General features: G+C 44.3%; 1 protein-coding gene across 3 annotated transcripts in view; it reads right to left on the bottom strand.

The window, feature by feature from the left end:
* LOC124069180 (receptor-type tyrosine-protein phosphatase N2-like) overlaps positions 1–26,556 on the bottom strand; it is a 165,516-nt gene that overhangs the window by 67,563 nt on the left and 71,397 nt on the right. For all 3 annotated transcript variants that reach the window (XM_046408034.1, XM_046408033.1, XM_046408035.1), the window contains exon 12: positions 12,250–12,314. In XM_046408034.1, the coding sequence (XP_046263990.1) occupies positions 12,250–12,314 (65 nt within the window). The remainder of the gene's footprint in view (positions 1–12,249; positions 12,315–26,556) is intronic.

Genomic DNA, 26,556 nt, shown 5'->3' with positions numbered 1-26,556 from the left:
TTGGACTGGATCCTCACCCGGCCCTTCAGCTTTGTGTACTAAAGGCTCTGTGGAAGTGGGAATACCTCTCAATTTGATGTAACTTGCTTTTGGCAGTTCTGCCAATCTGAAGGAAAGACATGACTGAAAGCATGTTTGTTTTATAAAAATAAACAGTTGCAATTTCATCGAGTGAGCAGTCTTGTCTGTCTTTCTCCATTCTGAAATCACTTTCTGCAGCAAACATGCTGGTTCAATCATTCATCATCATCTTAAAAAAAGCCATCAAATTTTTATCTCATTTCTGGCTTAAGAAAACTTGGGTTGGCAGCCAACATCAGGCAGTGTACCATATTTTGGCTCAGAATCTCCGTTCCAGTTCATCCCAAAGGTGTTGGATGGGGTTGAGGTCAGGGCTCTGTGTGGGCCAGTCAAGTTCTTCCACACCAAACTCATCCAACCATGTCTTTATGGAGCTTTGCTTTGTGCACTGGGGCACAGTCATGTTGGAATAGAAAAGGGCCTTCAACAAACTGTTGCCACAAAGTTGGAAGCATAGCATTGTCCAAAATGTCTTGGTATGCTGAAGCATTAAGTTTTCCCTTCACTGGAAGTCAGGGGCCGAGCCCAAATCCTGAGAAACAGATACTTTTGTCTACATGGTGCAGGCTGGCTATAAGCTAACTGGCAATCTGCACAACCAATGTGTGTGTTTGCAGTGTGTAGAAGCTTTATTATTGAGCCTAATTTTAGACTTTGATGATGGAGTCAATTTAAACTTTGCTGCACTTAGCTGGTTGCAATCATTTACATTTACAACATGTGTTATTTGTTGTTTCTTATAAGAAAAAGAGCAGCAGCGTCTTCTGTAAGTGACTGTGTTAAATGGGTATTTCATATTCATAGTAAAAACAATGCTATAAATCAGTCATTTGATTTTTTTATAGTATCATTCCATCAGGTAATCAAAAAGCATCTCCACAACGTTCTATTTTCATTGCACCGAACGCTTTAATCGACTTTCTATTTCTGATTGATTGACAATCAGCCAGTCGTGACAGACACCTAGTCGCTCTCATTTCATGGTGGGTGCATGTTAGACACTGTTAAGGTGGCATTATCAAAACACAAACATGTCTCAGAGTCTCCAAAGTGAAGGCGGACTCTGTCAGGACCTGTCATTTCAAAGGGCGGCCTGCCTCACATGTCCCTTCAGAGAGAGCAGATTTCATCAACATTCACAATCTCTTTTTCTTTTCCAAAGCCAGAATGGAACGATCAATTTGCTGAAATCTACAATCAGGCATTATCTTTTTTTCTTTTTTTCTTTTTTTTTTTGCTTTAAGGTAAAGAGGATTGCGGTGTTTGGGCGGACTGGCTAAAAAGCAGTGGTACTGGTCTGGAAAACAATGCAATCTTTTCAAAGTATTCATCACCCGATAAAAGCCGCCAAGGTCAGACCTGTGGGAGATTGCTCGATCGAAAACATTATTTGTGCACCAGGTTGTTAGCCTGGAGAGCACTTTTAAAGGAGCAAACCTGCCCGGGAAAAAGCACAGTGCTGGTCGAGGTGCAAAAATGTCTGGTACATTAAACTTTCTTTAAAAATTTGGACCATTACGGGGTGTCATGATGGCCAAGTGGGCTAAAAAAGCATGAAAACAGAAATCTGCTGCGTTTCTTCTCCCGGCCTTTTGTGTGTCACTCTGAACTCTCTAATGCATATTTTTCTTGATAGTACTCTCTTTCAAGAAAGTACTCGGTACTCTCTGTCAGTACTCCGATGTTCTCCACAAGAAACCATTAGACAGAGAGCTGAACTTGCAGCAGCTTGAGGCCAGCTTTTGTTCCTGCTGCACTCACAGCTCCTCACTCTGTCTGAGAACATTAGCACGTTCAAATGCTTTCCATACGTGATTTAAAATAAATGATTTCATAATAATAAAATTGCTGATAAAAACAGAGCATGTTCAGCAACTACACTGTCACATTATCTCCATCTTACTTACAGAATGAGTCAAGGCAAAAAGCCTGCATGGAGTGCGGAAAAAGATTAAAGACGTGTGACAAAATGTTTTGCTTGCACTAATTTATTCAGCCAGAACTGACTGACCGACTGTTCAGGCGTCAGCTGGAGCTGCGTGCTGTGAGTCGCCGTGACATCTTGGACGGATTTCAAAACCGTCTTGTCTCATAAAGTAAAGTAAGTTTTTGTTCGGGCTCAAACAAAAGCAGTCCTGCCTGCCTGAGAGCAAACTCACATCTGTTCACGTCCTCCTGTTCATTTGTATGCGACTGTGCCACTAAAATTCACTTCATGCGCAGGCTGAACAAAAATCAAATCTTACAGCAAAGTCCACACATAAAACAAAACTTGTGAACTTGTGGGAGGAAGTAAAACCCCTCCACGATTTACCTCCAGCTAGCAGCTGTGTTCGAGCAACGATCGCTATCCTCCAACGTAGTCCAACAAATAAATTAACTCACAAAACGTAGAGAAAGAAAACCTTCTTATACCTAATTTTCTCATGCAACAGAAATTTGAGTTTCTCTCTTTTTAAGTAAGACGAACTTAAATGCTTCGTTATCTCATCACAACAACACGTTACTGGAAAGAGTCACAGGTAAGGTCGAGTGCTGTGTTGCCTCCTCCGCCCTCCTTTAGCCCGCTTCACCTTAACACTCCTAACAGCGCATCAAATTAGACCGAGCGGGGCGAGCGACTCCGTCATCATCAGCATAGAAATGTGTTCCCTACTGTTTGTGATCAGCGCAGGAACACAGGAGCCAACAGTGATTTGATAAAGGGGGGATTAATTCCTGCTAATTGCTCACCACACTGCACATGCTGTGATTGAGAACAGCTACATTAGCCAACAGGAAGAAGATAAACAACAGTAATATGCATTAAGGAGTCCATTATATGCACAAGCAACTGCCAAATGGTGAGAAGTAACCAAACAAACGAGAGGTGAGGTTTGCCGCTGCGGACGTGAGGGAACAGAAAGAAATGAATTCTAAATGCGCACAATTATCTTATCAATCAATGCAGTATTGTTGATCACTAATCAAAGCTACAAAGATTTCAGTTCTAATAAGTTTGTTTACCTCCTCTAAACGGCACAGAGCTTTACAGAGAATCAATCCCAGCCTCAAACAAACAACAACACAAAATGTTAAGATAATAACAGAACAGGAACACGTTAAAATGTGTCAGTGGGTTTGATACGCAGGTTTCCAGCTTCCACATTAAAGTTCACTACTGACAACTGCTGATCGATTTCACAACACAATGCAAAAATGTCTTTTCTACACTTACTGTAAGCTAGTTTTTATGTGATAATTATATTAAAGCACGGACGATGAGTCCTCACCACAACTGAATACTGAGGTGTGTGCATGGCTGAGTATAGGCAGTCATAATGCATTATAAGCCCCATCAATCAACCTCTAGTGTCTAAGAGCATCAACGGTCATAAAGCATAATGAATGCATGAAAATACACTATAAATGTCCCCATAACACCACAGATGTGCTCTTCGTAGAAAGAGTTACTGACTTCACTCCAAACTCTGCAGTAAATCCAGTGCAGAGTTTATGGCACAAGCCTTGAACAGCTGAAGCGCTTGTTTACCAGCCTCAACACACACGCAGCGACGTACGGCAAAAGAGACAAGCCACACAGTGTGATGCCGCCGTGACCTTTGAGTCCCGGTGGTTCCCAGCAGGACTTTATAGAGCTGTGCTGAAGTTCCCTTCACATTCTGCAGGCATGTAAAGCAGGCCGTACCAGAACCGACACTTCGTCTGCTGCTTGCGTTCGCGTTGGACTGGAGCATCAGACGAATGACTGAAATGTAATTGTTCTAACGAGTCATGTAACCACATCTCGCTCTGCTGCGTCGTCTGCACGAGGAGCCGCTGCATTCAGCATGAGGTATAAAATCTGTCGGGGAAAAGGCTTTTTTACCTGTCATACATCATTCTGTCATCATCGTCATCTTTAGTTTGCTGTCGTGGTCACCGGCAGCCCCGATGGATAAACAGCATCTGCTTCAGGCCTTTAATGTACATTTAAATATTTTAAATATTTGTAATCGCTGGACCTGCTGTCTGCTCTGTGAAGGCAACAAAAATCATAATGACAGCAGTGAATCACCATCAGTGTCTGGACAAATAACAATCCAGAGGCTGATGTAAGTAATGCCATTTTGTGATTCAGTTCAGCAGCTCTCAAATGCCGAGAATTCACTCGGTAGTAATCTATCGACAAAGGACGTTTTAGTCATCTGTTAAAGTGGAAATTGGAGGACATCTTGTTCCTTTCAGAGCTCTACTGTACATGCAGGCAAACTGAAGAGATGTAGTTTTTGTGCCTTTGTCTGGTATCACGTCAGCGTTGTGTTATTTTCCACAGAAAAGTGGAGATTGAATTCAGCAGCTCGCTGCAGCTGAGCTGTGGGGTACAATGGAGCTGAAGGCCATCACGGATGAGGGGCAGGAGCACTCACACCGCGTGACATTCACCTGTCGTCACCGAACAAAGACCGCACCTCTCTGTGCTCCCTGTGTTTCAGCGGGTCCTCCTCCCTCGCGGTTTCTCAGATCCCCATTCTGCTGCTGAGCCAGTGATGGTTCCTTCAGGTTCTCTGCTGTGTTGATATACAAGGTCAAATTATGGGCTACTGGTGGAGTAGGTAGGTAGTGGAGATTTGCATAGTTTAAAAGTTCACACATGATCTTAACTTCATTTCCACCCTCTTAACGGCCAAATGCGACGTTGTGACGAAGCTAATCGGACCAGCCGGCGTAAGAGGCAGGACGGTTAGCAAATCTGACCTGACGCGTGATTGAAATTCTCGTTATCATTGATGACAAAATGAACTAAAAATGAACTAAGGCTGAGGCAAATAGTTAGTTTTTATTGATTATTTTACAATTGATTAATCTCGAAAAGTTTTATCGCGTTCAAATTGCATATTTTCTACAGAAACTGAAAAACTGTAAAGGCGAGTGAGTCAGTTCAATGATAGGAAATACAAGAAGGCAGCACATCTGAAACGGGCCTATGATTGGCATTTTTGCTTGATAAATTAGTGACAAATGACCACTAAATGACAAGCAGCCGATCTGTGTGTATACTTCTGTCGCCGCTCATGTAGGCTGAGTGACTGAAGCGCGTGTGATTATGTACATGCATACATTTTGCATCCCCATAGGCACACCGACGCGCACACACACCCACACTACAGCTGTATAAACAGATCAGCCCACCATCACACATTGGCTCCGTCGACTGCAGGGCCGCGGCGCACACGAGCCAGACGCCTGACGCGTTCCTCCAACCGCGTGGAGGGCGGGAGACATTCTGGGTAGCTTGTAACGGTTGGCTGTGGTGGGAGGGGGTAATTACGGCTGAGCCCCCCGAGCCCTGACAGTCCTCTCTGTGCCCACCTGGAGAGTGCTGTGCTTGGGTAATGGCGTCTCCGAGCCTGCCTGTCAGAGCCAGCCTCCCAGCTAACAAAAACCTTTAGCTGCAGATGCCACGCAGTGTGTGGTGTGTGGTCTGCTGTTGCTATCACCGCGAGGGGAAGGGATTCAGGGAAGGCAGATGTGCTGAGGGAAACACAGCAACAGCACAACCAACCAACCGATCTGTACAAACATGTACATTGAAGATGTTTCTCTTTGTCTGGTTCCTTCTTTGTCAGGAAAAACACATGTATTTTTTACAGAACAATAAACGTGGTTCTAAATGAAATGTATTCTCAGCCTGGATTATGTTCTGAGATCAAGCTTATTTGAGCGGACACACGGAGGTGGTTGGGGTGGATGGAAGGCGTGAAAAGTGCTGACTCGGACCCCAGACAGCAGAGTCCAGGCTCCCGTCTGTGGCTTAAGGCTGCTCTGATTGGTTGTAGGTGTATCCATTTGCATCCAGATCCTGCTGAATCGAAAACGAGACGTTCCAGACTAATCACCAGTTGGTCTGTAGATGCCAGGCTACCAAAAACAAGCCCAAGTTTGAGAATTTTCTTATGTCAGATTACTGTTTCCAAAGTCAAGAATGACTCAGTCGGTGGTTTTTTAAGACGTCTGCATTTTGTGTCTGACTTGCTGACAAAACCACCATCAAAGGCTTCATTGAGTTGTGTATGTTCAGAGCACTGCAGTGCCGCATGAAGTTTCAACAGCTCATCAGGCTGCCGATGGTCGATAAACACCGTCAAGGTGTCAGCTGGCTGCCGTCAAATCGTAAAGTCTCATTTTCTGTTTCTACATGCTTTAAATGCAGAAGCTACAACATGTGGGTGCGGAGGTTTAGGGGCAATGGTGGGTATTGCTTGTTTGCTTGTATTTTGCCTCTTGATACACAAACACACGTCCTGATTTTTCTTTTCATTTGCCGATATTGTTTGTGTTAACGAGTGATTGGACAACATCGCCACCCACCATCACACCAAGACGCTACTGGCTAATCAGGCGTGAGACGTGGTTAATAAGACAGGCCATTTCAGAGCGTCAGGCCATTTCCTCTGTGATGTGTGCACACAGCAGTGCTGCAGTGTGCCGTCCAGTCTGAATTACAGCTCAGTGTTCAGGACATTAGAGTCTGCAGGTGCACAGCATCAGGCTTGATGCTGCTACACACTTTGCCACAGCACAGCCTCTCTGGAGTGCATTTTGTCTGAGAGAACAAGAGATCCACTGTCTGACTGTCGAGGTGTATTGAAATTCTGGGCTTTCATTTTCCTACGTTTTTTTTTTTTTTTTCCCTGGATGACCTCAACTGTACCTAACAGCTCATTTAGTGCCTGGGGAAAACAGGAGAGAGGGTGTGGGCCTTGTATGCCAGCTGTCTGTAGTGCCACGCTGTTTGCCAGAAAGCCCAGCGGGTGTCCAGAGCCCCTGAACGCAGCCTGCCGGTCTGCTGAAGTGTAGCTACAGCACAGAGACGAAACCCGGACCAGGTACAAGGCAGACTCAGCTGAGCGCAGAGATGCTAAGACAATGTGACAAACGTGGAAAAGAAGGAAAACACACACTTCTATTCACTCCATGCGCTTAAAGAGAGCATGTGCAGCATTTCAAACAAGTGACGTCAGCGTTCTTTTTGCTATTGATTTCTCATAAAGCTACAGAGCTGTTGCTGAGCAGACCGTCAGCCTCTAACAGCCTCCTCTCTGAGGTTTAAAATGTTAACTACCCACATGGACTCAGAGATGGAGGAAAAACACAATGTGGCACCTATGGCATCACTCAACAAGCAACAGGCATTAATGTCTGAAAAGTAAAACAGATTGTTTGATTGATTTATGGGACAGTGATTGGTGATTTGCAACCTCCATGGCTGAGGTTTGCTTAAATTCAGGCAACAAAGACTGTGATTTAAAGTAACCAGAATTTATGATTGGATGTGGATCTGGATGAGCAATTTTATCAACAGAAATCAGAAGAATATAAAAAAGATGTTATTTAAAAAAAGCTATTTGTGATATTTTTCTCAATCAACACAAAAATACAAACCACTTTTTTACTTGGTCCACAGCTTAACTAAACCAAATTTCAGTAGAATCTGCAACCTCAGTGAGCGACCTCCACCAAAGAGCTAAGAAACTCTCACCTCCTGCCTTCCACAAACAGGTAGACCACACACTACGACTGACACCTGGACATATCCCAGCATGCATCTGTCCCTTAGGGCCCCCGCAGTGAGCTGATATTACCATATCAAAGGCCAGGCGGGCGCCGCGTCTCGGCCAGAGAGAAACAGAAGAGCCAGCACTTCAACAGCCTCTCGATTCAATTTTTCACATGGAGCCATTTGAATATCTATGGCAGGAGATGCAGATGGATGCATGAGTGCAAGCGCTGGTGCACACACACACACACACACACAGGTACGTTCTGTATGTATACACGCATGCCTTTGTTCTGATCCTCTATGATTTATTTTCCTCTTTGTGATGAAAATTAAAGGTAGAACAGATCACCGTGCTGAACAGACAACCTTGATCCAGTCTGTGTGTCTCTGCTTCATGAATATTCTCTTTCAGATCCGGCTCTGTTTTCAGACACCTGGGCAGGCAGGAAACAACAATACTGTGTCATTACGAGCGATGCTATCACTGCGCTCTCCTCCAACCACAGCCAGCGTGGACAGGAATATATTCTCAGGGAAATCTTTATGAAAAGCCATTCATGGCGGCTCAGTGGGCAGAGCGAAACAACAAAACAAGTGCCAGGCCGAGGGCTTCCACTGCACAGCATCTCCTGCAACACTGTGTGAAATGAGGATGAACTGTGAAATCCAGATTATCTGTTGTGGCTGCGTATTACGAGGAGATTACATTCCTCCACCGTGTGCTGGATACTGTGACAAAAAGCACAAATTGGACAGATTGTTTCTATCTGTTTGTGGGAATAAGAGATTAACTTAACCAAGTTGAGTTGAAACAAGCGTTTCGTTTGCATTGAGCATCATGGTTAAAATGAGAAATGAAAGGTTTTCCTATTTGTGTATATTTTTACTCATAAGGTCAAAATCCCATTTGTATCCACCGTATTTCAGTGTGACATATTTAACTCTCAGCTTCCTAGTACACATCTGTGCAAAAAAACAACAACCAAAAAACAAACAACAAGGCATATTAATCATAAAAAATAATGTCCGACAACAATAATTCTAAATCTAAATCATCGCTTACAACCCACCAGAACGGCTCTCTGACTGTATTTTCTAAGTGTCTTCTGGGCGTCAGGGTGTGGAGCCCTCAGCCAATAAGAGCACAAGATCAGGACACAAACCTGAACCCAGCTCACATCGTCCTCCCCTCTGCCGGCTGTGTGTGTGTGTGTGTGTGTGTGTCTGCCTGAGGGCGGGGCTGAGCTACACACACACACACACACACACACACACACACACACACACACACACACACACACAGGGCAAAGAGGCAAACAGCAGACAGGATGAAGCCTGGCTTCGGCCGCATTCAGCAGAAATCCTGAGGATAACCTTTAACATTACTATCACTTCTCTGATTCACTCCGTGTTCTTGCTAACTCCGCTGCCTCTGTTCATTTATTCGCTCGTTAAGGCGGAGGAGGAGGGGCCAACTTTGAGTGGTGTGTTTACAATCAGCAGCTGGCAAATCCGGCGAGGTTATCCCTGGTTACATTTCCTCTCAGACTCGAGTTGAACGCAGGGTCACATCTGAATCTTGAATAAATCTGACGCCACAAACGTTCAGTGTGCTTGTGTACATGCCGCCGTCTGCGCGGGCCTGTCCGTATTCTTTTGCAGCGTGTTAAGTGTTGATGGAAAGGACCGTCCGCTATTGTTTTTGTTGTTGTTGTTGTTTGTTTCATTAGCTCCTTCCCTCCTCCCCGCCTCCGTCTATTTGTGAAATCGCTCTTTCTCAGACAGATTGCAAGCGCCTTGATTTGCGGTGAACAAAACGAGCCGGCCGGGGAGGAGGGGGATTAGTGCCACTCCAGGACAATTATAATCTGGTTGCTGCCACGGCAACCTTATCTCCTACCTCCCTCTCAACACACACACACACACACACACACACACACACTCTTAATTGAACGCGAGTCTCAGTGTGGAAACAACAGTGCTGAGTTCAATCGTGAATCAACGTGAGGTAACAGCGGTCAGACTGGAGGAAAATGGAGGGAGAGCCTGAAGTCATTTAACAAGCAGCAGCGGGTCATATGAAGTTTTATAAAGAACTTAAATGAGGATGTTTGAGATTTTAATGAAGGCTTGTAATCTATCAAAGCCACTGAGCAGTCACTGTGTGAAGGAAGCAACAACAACAAAAACAAAACCTGTTTATCTCCTGATCCCACAAAAGCGCAGATAGGCCAGAAACGGATCATGTGCATCACTTTATGTCCTTGGGATCCACACTCAGTGGTCGTGTTATTAGGTACGCCATTACAGTCTGCTTGTCTGCTACAGACGGCTTGACCTGCTGCTTTTGGTTCTGCAGTGTAGCTTCTGGTATGAAGCACTCAGTTCATCAGCTGTAAGTGAAAGATGCTTTTTGTCTGCTGGATGAACTGACACAACTGGCATCGTCGACTCACGCCGCAGCTGTCTGGCGGCCAGCTAAACAGTGAGGTTTAGCCCAAACCCAGAGGAACAGCCCCATAGAGAGGTGTGTCTGGATACTTTTGTCCATATAGGTTTACATTCCAGGCTGACAGCCTACAGATTTAGCTTGTATTGGCCTCGCTAACGCAGCTCTTGTATGTGTTTATCAAGAGGGACTTTGCACCCTCAAGAGAATTCCTGCTCACATTCTTTAAGAGATTCCTCAAACAGCAAATCTTGTGAAAATATACAAACTCCTTGATATAAAGTGTGTCTGCAAACAGAGACTGTGATGTCTTTTTCTCTTTCCTTCTTTATTCCATAATGACCCCTCATGAAGCTAATGGACATAAGTGCACACGTAACATGACAAAAGAGACTGGAACAAAGTCAGCGGACGAGGACGCTTAATCTACAGTAATTTAAATCAAGACAAACACAACAAAATGGGATCTTGAGGTTCTTAAAACCTGTCAGGTTTTGTGACCACGAATAAGAAAGACTCTTCAGATGCAAAAGGACTCATTTTAACAGCTGTAAGTTGTGTTTAAACTTATACAACCCCACTATAATTTATGTTCTGTTTTACTGTTTTCACTGTTTTGTATTTATTGGTTTTATTGCATGCAATTTTTCCGCCATTACCTTTGTTGCTGCAACAACTTAATTTGCCCACAGGGATCAATAAACTTTCGTGTTATCTTGGTGTCAAATATGCACAGGCATCAATGAGAAAATGAGAATTCATTTCTCCAATGCTCCGACCTGCAGGCCTCTTCAAAATTCGGTCACATAGAAAACAAATCGTTTCCTCGGCTCTCTTGAGAAGTTCACTTTTCTTTTTCGTAGTTTTAACCTGTCAGCTGTGATGTAGTATGCTAATATTCTTATTTTACAGTGTATGATAAAACCATAATAAACACCGTATGGGGGTGATGATGGATGTGTCGTTGCAGGTTGCGACTGGCCGACTTGTTTTTGCTATTCCTCCGTTTGGCAGTCTGTGATGGAGGGATTTTCTCTGCTTCTCTCCTTCTCTCTTTCCTACAACAGAAGTTCGATTGGCCATAATTGGCTCCTGTTTGAAGCTGGGTATTGATCACCTCGACAGACCCTCCATCCCACCCTTCCCCCTCCACCCTCCTCTCTCTCCCTCATCCTCCCCCCTCTGTTCTAACTGTCTCTCTCTGAGATCTCGCTGCTGCCACTTTGATAAGCATGGTGGATGGCGTGCCGTCATCGGTGCAGACTAACTCTTGAATCAATGGGCGAGCGCAGACGCTCAGCAGTCTATTTCCCGCACAGATGGTGGAGAATAGCAATGCTACGAGACGAAAAGCGAGAGGGAGAAAGACTGAGATTGAAAGAGCGAGGTGGCTGTGATGGAGTGGGCACATCAGGAGTGTTTAGATATTTTTCTTTTTGATATTTCTTACTTTGTTATCCATTGATGTGAGGCACAATTATAAAGGATGTGGTCCACACAGCGAGTGACAAAAGGGGAGAAAAGAACGAAGGAAAGCGCGTCTTTACAGAAAAAATATGACTCAGCTACTCTGAATAAGCTTCACGATTTTCCGCCAAAAGTAAGAAAAAAAATGACCTCCGATATCAACGGGAACGTAAAAGTGCAACTTTACAGAAAAGTGCTTTGTTTTGATTTTTCATGGATGGACACCCGCAGAGTATTTTCCTGTGTTTTCCGTAGCTTTTGCAGGCCCCCCTTAAACAGGTTGTCTTGGTCGCCCTCACCTGTTTCCACAGGTGACACCGGCTTCACACAGAAGAACAGGCCTGTAAAGAAATGGTTTCTGGATTTGGTGTGGAAAGACCTGACTGGCCACCACAGAATCACCCTGAATCACAGCAAACAACTCTGGGATGAGCTGGAACACCAAATGTTCCCTCCTCGTTGGCAGACTTGTGGCTGATGGGAGTAAATGGCTGCAGCCAGTCTCATATATCTGTATTTTAATGTATTTATACTCTGATTATTTTGCCAATTCCACCGTGGCGGAGAGCCCATGGTTGTCCACACGTTTTTGGCCCTTTTGGCATAGGATGATTCTGATTCCACTAGTTTGAAGATTCTCATCAACTTGTCACTAATCAGCCAACCTTTAGATTTAAATTGAAAATGAAGAGCGAAGTGATGTACTCACATCGGTGACTCCGGCCTCCAGGATGCTGAGCTTAGATTCTTTCTCCAGAGCCGCTTTCTGCTGAACTACAGAGAGAAAAGAACACAGAAGAAGAAAAAAACGCAAAACAGTCAATGAGCTGAAAAATGTCAAATGTAGATTTTTATTTCAATGGTCTTTACAGAAAATATTATTGAATATTTTCACAGCCTTTCTGTGCAGAAACACTCAAAGCAGTTTAGACTGGTTAACCCTGACAATCTGATTCATCTCCGGCATCCTGAACGGCGTGTAGTGAGCATCCATGTGTGTAAAGGCATAACTATTAATCACGACGTAGGAAATTCCGCCAAACCAGCTTTTAAACTCCGCACTCGACTGAGCCACAGAAAATCAATGCTTCCTCCTTCCTCCTGAGCCTTAAACACACACAGCATATACAGCACACACAGCACATCCAGAACCTCACTGATCCAAACAGCTCGGAAACGCAATTTGGTTTAACCAACTTACACATGACTGAAAATCAAATTGGGAGCATCTCCCTTCAGTCAGCATCATGTGTGTGATGTGGAGCCTACCTTCTCCCAACACCTGACGAGACCGCAAACAAGCCAAAAGTTTCCAGTCATCAATGGAACTGTGACGACGACTGGAAAAAGACCTTTATGTTATTTTAATTTGTCAAGACTGACCAAATGTCCCCGCAAAATTATCATGAACATTTCCATCAGCCTCAGCTTTGCTTTGTGTTGTTTGGCAAATGTTAGCATGCTGACACGTGAGGAAAGTGCTGGAAAACATCACCTGCTAAACAAGCTGCCAGCAGGTTGGCGAGTTTTCCTTCTCGCTCCTACAGCTGAACGTTTTCAGCTTCACTCAGTAGATTTTCACATTCATATGCTGCGAGTGCAAAGCTTCTCTGAGCTCGGCCAAAATCTGATTTTAAGAGGCGGAGCCTACGAGCAATGATTCGTGACATCACAAACAGTTTGGAGGCCAATCCTGGTCCAGCACTCAGGCGAGATGTGGAAACCTGACCCTGAGAACGGACTCCACGTCTGGTCCTGCTTCTGATGTTTCTTTCACTTCAGCTGTCCTTTGAACCGAGGTCGGTGCTGAGCCGATAATGAAGTTTGGATTTTAGCAAAGTGAAAGCGGCGACGCCGTCGGGGTTGTCGCGTGACCAAAGAATCCACACAGAATGTTTGCTGGATTAGGCCAACAACACCTCCACGGGGCTCCGCAATAAATTCTGCCATTCCAGGACCAAATGAGCTATTACTGTAGCATATCTTGACTTTATGAAATATGAATTTTTCACCTGACCTGCCGCCAGGCAAATATGACAAGTTTCCACACAAATAGAATTAAAGCCTGCACAGAGCTCTGTTTCTTCATCACCTTAAAGGGAAACAAATGGAGGGCTACGACTGAAATACACGGCAGAGCTCATATTAACGCCAGAACAAAATGTGCTGGAAAAAAAAAAAGAAAGGATGCATAATTACATTCGCTTTACTTTGCATCTGAATGCACCGGTGTGGAGACAGAGAGAGAGTCTCCTTTGTTGACACACCAGGCAGATGAAGGATATGCAAATGGCGAGCCTTGACTCTGCCACAGTCCTCCAAATTCACCCACAGCTTTTATAATCAGTCTATGAATCTGTCAGAGAATAATTCACAAGTGCTGCCAAGTGTTGTGTAACCACAGACCTTGACCTTAAGACGCCGCTGTCTAAATGAGCGGGTCCTTACAACATCATCTGCCTATAAGACACACACACGCTCACGTCTCTCCAATACCTTAAGATAACAACATGTAAGTCAACACTAAGCATGTGTGTGTGTGTGTGTTCCTGCTTCTAATCTAGAGCTGGCTGAGTGGTCGGGTCAAGGCAGAGACATATGAGCACCTCGTCTGCCACAGCCGAGCGTGCCGACATGTCTTAATAACGCTGTCAGCGAGTGGCGACTCCAAGCTCGGCTCCCTTCAGCCAGAAACCGAAGCTGAAGAGGCCAAACAGGCTGGTCGCTGAGGAGCATCTGAACAGACTTCAGGTTCTGTGTTACATGTCCTGTGCCACAACCTCCCGGCCGTCTCAGGTGTTTGGCATCACTTGCGTTAATGGTGAGACAGGCATTGTGATGTCACTAAAAAGGGGCGTGGCCCACAGACAGCAGTGCAGCAGCTGTATGTGACTAGACTTTTCTTAGCTGCACTTTCTGCTGCTCGTTTGATGTTACTTTCCTAAATGACTGTGTTAGTGTTACATAAATTCTACCCCTTCAACTTAAAGTACATTTTCATGTTATCCACCATGATCCTGACCCGTGTAAGGTTGGGATTAGGGTTTGGTTGAAACGGGTGGTGGTCTGGTGACACACTGGTCACTTGGTGGATGTGCAATGGCTGTTGTCACATTTTGTAAGTGAATTAACTTTGCCCCTGGTAGTAAATCTAATTCCATTAAATTGAAGTAATTTCCATCCAAATGTTTTTGCTATACATGTAGTTACCTACTGGCTCATGTGATGTGTTGTCCAGCTACTTTTGAGGGTGTTTTTACCGGATTGGAACTCGAACGTGGAGTGAAAAAAGAGATGGAGAGATGTGATATTGATAAATATGGAGCTAACACATTATCAGGTCACCTCACAGCTGACCATTCACGACGTGGAGCGTGTGCGAATGCCAGATCTTTGGTTTCAAACCCAACGTCGGTGTCGGATGAGGAGTTTTTCAAAGCTCTGCGATGGTCTGACAAGCACTTGTGATGGAGTATACTGGCTTCTTTGGTCTGGCCTCCCACACAGCCAGTGGTTTTTCCACCAGAATAATCTCATTCCACAACTATACCTGTCCCACCAGGCAGAGGACTACAATCAGCAATCAACTGAGAGAGACTGCTTTAACCTGACGTCATGCAGACCTATCTGTTGTCTCACATCTCAATCTGAAAAGTTTCATTTTGGGAGCAATGAGGGCGAGGAGTGGTTTGTCTTGCAGGCTCTGGAGCCATGAGCTGTGGCCTCTAGAAGTGAACAGTACATTATTGCAGCTTTAACTTACTTTCATCTCACAGATCAAACCTGTTGAATTTGATCTGATGCTGTCCTTAGAGCAGTTTCTCTCAAACTGCAGCTGTTGTCACTTTAAATTGAAGATGTAGTGCTGCCAATGCATTGATTTTCCAAAAACGTTTTAAAGGATTAATTAAGTTCAAATGAAACACAGGCAGGGATGGTAAACAGAAAGCGACTCTGGGACCAGAGTCAGTGAAACAAGTAAAGACTTTGTTTCCTAAAGTGCCTTTGGTAATTGGTAAGGCAAAACCCATTTGACTTGCATCTGCAGGAAAGCCTAATTGACAGGCTCACATGCACACACACACACCTACACACACACACACACACACACACACCTACACACACACACACACACATTTAATTCCTGATACAGAATCAGAGTGAAAAGCCTGATATACCCAAACACAAACAAACATGAAAGCTCTCAACATGATTTTCATTGGGTGGGAATCAGAAAACTGTGCGGCAACGCAGGAACCCGTCTGCTTCCCCCGGAGTGACTTGCCATGCGGCCAGCGAGCGTGACTACATCACAGGCGCAGAGCTCCTTCTAATTAGCGAACAAGTCTTTGGACCTACCAACACCGCAGCACTGCGGCCTCTCCGAAATGTAGCCAAGAGCTACCCGGACCATCCATTCCTCTCCTCTCCTCTCCTGCAGACTACAAATGAGTCCAAGTCGGATGAGATCACTGCTCGTGAACAGGCGAGCCGAGGTGCCTCATTTGTGCCCCAGCACGCTTTCTCTCCAAAACCCGAAATTGGAACCATTTTTGAGAAGCTGCAATGGGCTGGGTGTCGTGATCAGACAGACTTGTCTTTTAGCCTGGCTGGCAACGCGGTGTGAAAATCAGCCGTAATGTGACAAAATGGGAATGAAGCAGCACTGGACTACAGACTGAGAGCGAGATGAAGGAAAATGATCTGTACTTTTTTCCCTTACATCAAGAATATTCCATCTTTCATTGTATGTCAGATACATTTGGACTGTGGGGGAAAAACTGGGCCTGAAGGAAGTAACCACAACCAAATCTCATTTCTACAAAAAGGGCCCCTTTATTTTCCCTCCAAAACACAAGAAGGCGCTTCATTTGTCACCCGGGCCGCCCCTGTCCTGAATTTTGCTTTATGTTAACTCAGTGTATCTGAGGCGCCTTGAGGGAAACACAGCGAGTGCCGGGGATTCAGAAATGCTTCATTTTTCAGTGTTGACAAAAGGGAAAGGCCCGGACTGGCTCCACCAGTCCTGGACCCACAGAATAGATGCTTTTGCAGCACCGAGGGGTCGTTATTTAAACCACTAGCCAACCCCCACCCACCCAACCTCCATACCTCTCACTCACCCTCCTGGGTGCATTTCAGGAGCTGTATAATGAGAAGAAAACAACAGCCATCCTTCAAAACCAAAGGCAGGCAGAGCAGCGCAGCACCATCACTGCAGTGACACAGTACAGGGATGTAATCACATTAGCTGATCATGAGAGCGACGATCCCTGGGCAAATTAAAATATATTGCAGGCTGGTTTTGTTCTCCTGTGCCCTGAAAGATCTGGTCCAGTGCTCCCAACCATCATTGAATGTCCTGCAGACAATAAAAAAGCCAAAAGAAAAAAAATGGTGCAGCTAATAAAATAAAAAAAAGTGAAAAAACTGTGGTGGCTAATATGAAAAAGCTAAGTTGAAATTATGGAGAAGTCACGAGAAGCGGGGTTCAGCTTTTTGTTTCAGTGGGTAAACTTATTCCAGGTAGGAAATCAGTTTTAAAAAGCTGTCTGAGGAGGAGGAGGAGGAGGAGGAGGATGTGTCCATTGATTCGCTCTGAAAACACACATGGAATGATCTGCCATGTTTCGTCTTTTCTGTATAGCTGATGAAACATTACTAAACTGGTGACAAATGATATCTATGCAAACAAACAGAATATTTATTTGACTAAAGTAAACTCATCTATCTGCCTATCCAACATGAATCAGTCTGTCCTGACCAACAGAACATGAAAGGGCTACTTTTAAAGGGACAGGAGGACGTTACACTAAATTACTCTAACCAATGAGTGTGCGCTTTCCCTGAGAGCAAGAGCAAAGCTATATTTGATGAATAACTAACCAACGATCCTTCCATCCTCAGCCTAAAACCGGCCGTACAGGTTACAAGCAGCTTAGTGCGACCCATATTTCTGTTTATCGCGTGGCGGTGATCTCTGGTGGCTGAAGCAATTATGACTGAGCAAAGAAGGAAGTCAGATGATGTCATGTAGGAGCGACAAAGTTCTGAGAGGGAGGACGATGGGTTTGGGTCAAACACAGGACTTCCACTCAACTTATTTCAAGTCAAACCATGAGCTTTTCCTGAACCTAACCAAGTAACCAGTCAAAATGCAGTCGTGATGGCAAATGTCGGAAACGCCTGAACTGGTCCTCCTCCACGACCAGATTTGCTGTTTTAGGAGTATGAAGACGTGTTGGAGTACACAGCAGGTGGAAGAATATTTCAGTGCCTCACTGCTTTATGGATAAGGTGATTTTGTGACTTGAAGGTGCAGCGTTTATGTTAAGCAATAAATGACAAAAAACACATTTTGTTCTTCATAATCATCACTATGAGTCATGAGTATTTCTGTCAAAACGGTTTTGCCCGTCATTAATTAGATATGGCTTCGCTCTCTCTTGCATTAATTTGATTTCTGATATCAACTTTGCAGCCTTCAATCTGTTCCTTGTTGACACCATCACCCCACCGCACACACACACACACACTCACACACACACACACACACACAACCCCCACCCTCCAGCCCTGAGTGTTATTTGCTGCAGTAATCTAGGATGGAGTATGAACCAGCAGCAGTCGCTTTGGTTGTGTTGTGTGTGTGTGTGTGTGTGTGTGTGTGTGTTAGGCAGGGGGTGGGGTGGGAGGGGTGGGGGGGCTCCATGAAGACAATGCCATGTGTAATTAAATTCAAAAGCAGGGGGCCGAAATGGCATCCAGGGCCACCTGGGGGACGAGAGACCATTAAGGGAGAGAAAGAGACAGTGAGAGACAGACAGACGTAAAGACTGAGAGAAAAGGGGAGCAGAGAGGGTGATAGACAGATGGGGGAGACAAAATGAGAGGTGGGAGAAGGAGTGAAAAAGACAGATGAAGAAGGGGTGAGGGAGGTGGAGGCGAGGAAAAAAGAAAAATGGAGGGGGGGGGGGCTGATCCCTGAACAGATCCTTGCAGGCCTTGTTAACGTTGAACAACAGGGTCAGCTGGCTTCAGTCCTGCTGAATTTCAGGTTCCTGAAGCGTCAAAATGCAACTGTATGTATGTTTGTTTGTTCCAAAGAAGAAACTTTTCAGGAGAATGTGAAAAAATATCCTATAATTACACTTTTCCACAGAATGCAGCTCTTTTCACAAGCCAGTAATTAAGTTCAAAAACGAACAGTTTCTCAAGCTGTTAACTCGTTAGCAAACAGTTACTGCACTCAGCAACATTAACATCCCACTGGAGTCATGTTTGTGCCCAGCAGATGAACAAAACTCAAATATTCACTCTCCTTCTCACTCTGTTTTGGTCTCCACCCGCTCCTGTGAAAGGACCAACTCCCTCCGGCGATTTAACTGCGACTGCTTCACTTTCACCAGTTAGCCTCTAACGTTGTCTGTCGGCTGTTTGGTGCCGGGCAGGTACTGAACAGTTTATTACAGCTTTTCGTCTGAAAATGGCAGGAAATATCTAAAAGAAGCTAAAACAGGATGGAAAGCTGGTGTTGATTCTTGGTAGGTTTTGGTTCCCTGTCATTAATCAAAGGAGCAAAAATGAGAATTCAGCAATTGTTTTTGCACTCCCATGCCCACACGGAAAGCTGCATGTTTCTCAGTACGCAAAACAGTGAGCAAATAATGGCTAAATTTTCATTTTTGGGTGAACTGCTCCGTTGACATGAAATTTCCCTTGAAAGCTTCTGCCTTCAAACCTTAAGGACATGGAAATCTTAACAGGTATTTTCTGAGGATATTTAGCCCACCTTTCCGTGAAAAACTGAGATCTGAACTTGCCTTTGACAGCATGATGTAATCTCATGCAATGAAGTTAACATTAACACAGTCAAACTCAGGCATTATCTACATACAGTTACACAACAGCCATAATGTGTTTGTTTGCCTTGTTGGGCTGAACGCCGTTCACCGCTTTAACCGATGACATTTAGCTCCGTGCTTCTGCTCCGTTTGATTCATTCACATTTTAAAAGGCAGGTATTAAAACACCTCTATTAGTTTACACAAACAATTCATTAAGCTGATATGACACTGGGGACCCCGGCAGGAAAACATATCCTGACCACCCACAACAATTAATGACCTCGCATCAGTCGACGCCTCGCTGCAGCGAGACAGGAAACCTTATTCCAATAACATGCGTTCATTAGCAGATCACCGCTCACGCTATGAAATACAAGCCCAAATAAATCAAATCCTCTGAGATTTTTCATTTTTTCCATCCACTGGATGCTTGGCATTCACACAGTATACAGACACTCTCCCACTGGAGCTGTTGGGACAGGCTTAAAAGAGGTTTTCTTTCTGAAAGGGAATTGTCATAAAAACTAATATTCCCCGAGTGGAGAAGACCTTTGAGAAATTGAGTCTTGAGTCATTAAACCCAATACTCCACAAATGGAACTGACCTCCAGTATGTGGGGGTGGAATGAAATAAAATCCTGTTCTGTCTCCAAAAAAATGTGACAACAAACTGGATTTGTGCAAATTTTGCCTCCACCACTTGCTCTCTCTCGCTTTATCCTCCTCTCCTTCACCCAACTCTTCCCTCCGTCTCTCCTTTCTCTCATCTCCACAAAAGCACCAGTATTCCTTTTAACATGGCTTGTACATATTTAGTAAAATAACTGATAATATTCAAATATACCAGAGGACAATTGTCTCAGCTCAGACTGATTATCCACACTTCTTGGTTCCATTTACAAAACCTGTGACTAATTTTGTTTCAGATGGACAAATCAAGAGAAAATTAACTTTGTTTGAAATCTGTTCTACTTCACGCACACTCTGGTGCGAGCATATTAAACTAGACGATAAAAACAAGCAGCAAAGTAAGGCACCTTTAACAGCAGAATCAGAGATGTTTATCTGTCGCCTACATTACCCACAATGCAGCTCGAACCACCCAAAGCTCTGTTGGTTAGATTAAAGCGAGTTGCGTTGGTAACGACTGATGTAACCTTGGGCAGAGATGAGGAGTGCTTTGACCACAGTTTGACCACAGACCCGTGAACAGATTTGATGTGGAAAATTTATGGTGAAAACCGAACCTCAACTTTATTTACACGTTCTTAGGTCAGCCACTTCCTGATTAAGATCTAAATTTCACATTCCATTTAGATAAAGTTTTTTTCGTCTGTGAACAAAAGCTTCTTTTTAGAAAATGGACAGATTTCTCAAAGTGGGGTGAAGAAAAGAATTATTTTGGTAATGGTGCCAAGATTCAGGCACTTCATCTAAAATTTTAAAAGATCTATCCCCACCTCTGTGCTATTCTGTCCTCCTTTCTTCCCTCTCCTCTGGCCTCTTTCTCCTCCTCTTGCCATCCATTTCTCATCCTATTCCCTCCTTCCCTCCACCCTCCCTGCTCCCCCCGTCTCTCCAGAGCAGAGAGTATGTGGTGGGTGTTTATGGGGCTGATAAGTGGCAGATGACGATCGCTCGGCGGGGCCGAAGATAAGGCTGCCAAAGCTGGCGATGCCATCTATCAAACCTCCCACAGCCGGGCCAAGCATCACCCAGCTGAAGAGGGAGGGAGAGGGGGAGGGAGGGAGGACGTGGAAACGGTAACAACTCTTCATCTTCAGATGCAGGAGGAACTCCCTGACAGAGCGGCCAATAAGCAACAGATAGATTCTGTGAATAATACTTAGTGTTTGTGTTAGCAGCAGACAAGCAGGTATTAACTGCATCAGGGCGACTAAGACGACAACTGTAAACTGGAAAATATAATTTTAAAAGTTTTCATTTGATTATAAAAGGCAGGGAGTGCTGCTGGTTTTCTGTTATCATAAGTAACATATGAAATGTAGGCATTTTCCTTGCATGCATCTGTACCTGTCGCTTTGCTGGCCGGTTGGGGTTTAATAATCGACAAATACAAAACTCTGAGAGATTATCTAAAAATATAATATGAATGGGTGGACTGCAGCAACTGTCACTGCTGGATTTGTTAAGTCCAGTTTAACCTAAAATTATCAAAATTGTATTGTGGTACCTTGAGCGGACACTGCATGGGCGAGTCGAGCGAAGGTCAAACCCCGACAGAATTAACCATCAAATACTACACAAGGAAGAGCAGCAGAAGTCAACTTCAACTTGAAGCACTTAAAATGGATTCTAAAGCTGACAAGTTGTGTCAGCCTTGGAATCAGAAGCAGAAAAAGTCATAATTTTGGCAAGAATCTGGCAAAGTATTCAAAAATATGGTCAGTTACATCTGACGAAAAAGCCTCAAATAAAAGAATCTTTGATGAGAGACAAAGATGCATCAAAATAAAGACAATGAAAGGGTGTCATTGGAAAGTATAAAAAGTTCTGTCATCACCTCTGCAGCATAACCAGTTTGTCCACTGCTAACTCATATGCATAGTGCTAATACTCACCAAATCCTCCACCTACAACGAGTGTGTTCCAAATCAAAGCAGCGTATTTACCGATATGGAACACGCAGATGGACAGTGGAGACACGAGTAACCGATCAGGTTTGAGGGGTTTCTACAAATGTTTCGTACTTCTTTTCCATCTTGAGCTTTGGAGTCCATCGACATGAACTGAAGCCGACTGCAGCTGTTCTTCTCTCTGAAGGACAAGGCTGCCAGCCGCCATTTCAGTCTACAGGAGCCGAGTAAACCTTTGCTCTCCCCATGGAGCTGCAAAGTGCTACAGTATTAGGTTTGAGATACTGTCATCCTTCTACTACTTCCTGTGTAAAATGTCTATAGGAAATGTGTGAGCTGACAGCCACAGGTGGTGAGGCAGCTCTGCATCACAGTCTTCAGACACCATGAACACTCCTCTATGACCAGCTCTGATCTGCACGCACAGAGTGGGATGTGTGGTGTGTGTGTGTGTGTGTGTGTGTGTGTGTATGTAATCACAGGTCCTTAAATACATCTGACATGTTCATACGAGCCAGGCTGAATGATGGTTAATATGTGTACTTGCTGTTGCATGTTTAGTTCTGCTGTAAATACGTGCATTTTAACGTGGGAGTCTACGGGGACTGGCTCGCTTTTGGAGCCACCATCAAGTGGCCATTCAAGGAACTGCAGCTCTTTCTTTCAGATTAAAAATGCAATTATTCAGTGTTCCTAATCAGAGCAAGATTATTGTTGTTGTAATTTCACAATTTTCTATGATTAAATACATGAAACTTTAACTTGTGGGGTTTTTTTTAAACCAGTACTGCTGTAATCATATATTTTCCAAGGTGTACCTCAATGTTCAACACATTGTAAACACTCCATTACATATAAAAAAGTGAAGAGAAGTATGCCACAGCTCATTGCATGAAAAACTACATGTTAATACCTATGAAGAAAAACGATTTCGCTCGGTGGACATCCTGCTGTGATATCACCACGTGCGAGCAGAGGAGAAGAAGAAGGAGAAGACGAAGAAGAAGAAGAAGAAGAAGAAGACGAAGAAGAAGAAGAAGCAGAAGACGAAGAAGAAGAAGAAGACAAAGAAGAAGAAAGGCCCCACTTACTGCTCCTGACAGAAAAACTGACATGGAAAGCCACCACTTAACGCCTCCCTCCTCCATCACTCTACCTCCATTGCTCTCCCCCTCTGTCTCCCTCCCTCTCCCTCTGATGGATGACCTTTACAGCACATATGACTCATCTCAGCTGACTGGGTGAAAGAGCACGAGAGGAAGAGAAGCAGCGGCGGCGATGCTGGCCAGGCAGCCTCTTGCTTTCCTTCTCTGTCTGATTACCGGGTACAGCAGCATCTGTTTGATATGCTCATGTACTACAGAGTGAACGGGGCAGGTTGACGTGGAAAGACGTAAAAATAAAATTAACAGTGACTGCGCAAGAATGACATTTGGTTTCTTTTCCGTCTCTTTTAATATTTGTCTCTTTCTGAAATCTAATTTCACTTTCCTTAAAAACAGGTTGTCACCTATGAAATATTTACATCTCCCAAAGCTGACACCATCCAGGAGAATTTTCACATTTATTTCTGTGTTCTTTAGTTCCTGCACTTATCAGCTCTGAGCTCTGTCGCTGAAAGCCATTTAGATGGTTTGATCCTCAGCTCATCTTGGCCACATGCACACCTGGATTTCTGCATTATTTTTATCTGCTGAGCTTCATTCAGATCACCCACAAAACATGCCAGTGCCCAGTGAGAGAGGAGTTTTATGTGACCATCAGATGTGATGTGTCCTGGAGTGACAACAAGCAGACAGATCACCTCGCAGCTCTTTCCAAACCTTAACCACTGAGCCAACACACAATGTCTGACATGTCGAAGTTGGATCAAGCTCAACTGTGTGCGGATGAAGTTGTGTCCTGTAGAGGACCTGAAGAAGTCAGACGGAGGCTGCACCTCATTCTCCAATGAGACTGTCTCACCTCATGGAGAGCGAGACGGTTCACTCAGACTTTCAGACCAAATCGGCCCCAGCCATCTGAGTCTTACGTGAACTATACCAGTGGTGAAGTAGAATTTCATGATACAATAAGTATCTTACTAACCTACTAACTTCTTACTAACTTTATCTGTCAAATAAACAAGCTTTTATTTGCATAGATTTATCAGTAAAGTGCAGCCCAATGGATTGTGGGATGCAAAGGCTGCTCATGTCCTCCAAATCCAGGCATGAATCTACAGGAAGGAAGTTTGTAACTTCCTGAACCCATGGAGGTTTGCAATCTGAGCGGCTTTGAACTTCTCTCTCAACCCCGTCAGTCTGTTAGAGGAGAGTGCACCACAGCAGTCATCTTCACTTGTGCAGTTAATTGCATCGAGATTACGAATACATGAAACAGACACAAAAGTCTCTGCGAGAAACAAGAGAGGCAGCGAGATGCAGCTGGGAGGAGGATATAACAGCTTTGTTTGTACGCACTGGAACACTTTAGAAGCGGTCAGACAACACGTCGTACAAACTAGCCTGAGTGAAGCAAATGAAGGCTCTTGTAGAGATGAAAGCTCGTCCTGGGAGTGATGAAGCCAGCTCGGTAATATGCAGTAACCGCTTGCAACTGATCCGTGCACAAATCAGCAATAAGATACGGTGGTTAAACTTCCCTCGTCCTTCTGCCAGTGCCTGAACGTGAGAACAGACAGCAAGGAGAGTCCTCCTGAAGACGTTCACAGCAGATGAGTCTTAGCGTCTGCATCGATGTGCCATAAATCTGGATCATCTCATGGTTATAGAGCAGACCCGGGCATTTTACGGACCGCAGGCTACATGCAGCCCTTGATATGTCAGTCATAAACACAAATGAACAAGTATTTATGCTGTGCATGCAATAAAACTGTGTTGCTTTTATTTTGAAAAGCCTGGCGTTTTTATTATTTAGAACATACATAGAAATGAACTGCCCAGCCCTGTTAAAGAGCCATTTAGTGTGATTGACATGTGATTGGGAATTTAAGCCTTTGACTCTGTGCCTCTGCTGGTTCAAATAACTGGGTCAAAAGTCTATCAAAGCTAGAGTAGAATAAATAAAAAACATCATAAAAAGGTTTTTTAAATTACATTGTGCAGAGAGTGGCTCTAAAAGTGGAGGATTGATGTTCTGACTGGCTTTTCTGATCACCTTTTAAATGCTCAGATACATCCAACTGTGTGTGTGTGTGTTTGTGTGTTTGTGTGTTTGTGTGTGTGTTCATCCCCATGCAGCCCGCTGGCCTAGCACTGCAGCCAAGGCCAGGCGGCTCGGCAGTCGGGCAGCGGGAGCCCTCATGGGGGGGATCGTGCAGGCTTCTCCTCCGCTGAAATTCCACTTAGAGAAAATATCCTCCATTATCACTGGAGGAAGGACAAACAGTCCAAAAGCTGGAGGAGAAAACCTTGAGCTTTCAATCGTTTTGCCCGCCTCTTCACTTTGCCCTCTACAACAATCTATCTGTAAGACGCCAGAGGTAGTTCATCTTGTTCACATTGCGGCCGCTTCTCCCAGATCTGTATCGACTGGAAGGCATGACGAAAAAGCGGCGCTTTTGTGCTGGAGATCTTGGTAAAACATGCTTCAAAACTGACCCTGACAGAGAGAGTCAATATGAGGAAATAAGAGAGCAGCTAACAGCTGTGCTGCTTTTCTATATGCACTGTTGGAAAGGAACAAAGCATCGAATTCAACTCCAAGACAATTAACACAGTCTTGAGGTTTAAGACACTAGAAAAATGGACCATCTCAAAAAGAACTGACACAAATTTGGTGGTTGAAGACTTTGCTCAAATTCAGCTTCTAAATTTAAGCTGTATTCCATAATGTAATATTAGTCATTAGTCACGAAACAGGGCTTTAGTGGCATCTCGCAACAACACAGGGCAAAAGTGTGACTTCAGTCATTCATTTAGCCTGTAATGGAGACATGAAAGCAGATGTGAGATGTGTGTAAATGTGAGGCTTACGGGTTACAGGTGCAGCTCATAAACTCCTCCCCCTCCATGAAAACTCAAAGTCAAACAGATTTTTCCCAAAGGTGGTTTCTGTAATTTCAGGTAGTTCTTATCACACTGTCGTATGTTCATGTGTTCACGTATCTGATCAGTTTGGTCTTAATCAGTTGTTTGATGCTATTAAAACTGTCCCACAGCACGTATGGGGCTTATATTTTTTTCTTACTTCAAGACAATACAAGAAATGATTAACTGACATTTTGTTGGCATTACTCAGTCCGAGTCACACCCTGAGAGGGAAACAAAACGGATACAAAGTCTGCTGTGTTCACATCACTTGTGAAGCACGTTCATTTAAAGTGACACGCGCCTGGTCAGGCGTGAAGGCATCTTCACAGCAGGATCCCAGAGAGAGATGCTGAAAACCAGCCTCGACCAAATGTACGTTCAACGTGTGTTAACGCTCACTTCACTTGGCTTGACGTGGATGTCCAGTGAGCTGAAGGGGTGTAGAGCTGCATCACGTCAAAGACAAAACTAAAATTGAAAATCTAACATTTTAATTGGTTTTTCTGTTGCCTTACAAACATCGCTGATCCAAAGCCAT

Source organism: Scatophagus argus, chromosome 13 (assembly GCF_020382885.2).
Source record: "Scatophagus argus isolate fScaArg1 chromosome 13, fScaArg1.pri, whole genome shotgun sequence".
Taxonomy (NCBI): domain Eukaryota; kingdom Metazoa; phylum Chordata; class Actinopteri; family Scatophagidae; genus Scatophagus; species Scatophagus argus.
Note: the sequence above shows the minus strand (reverse complement) of the source record. Positions and strands in the feature narration are given on the sequence as shown.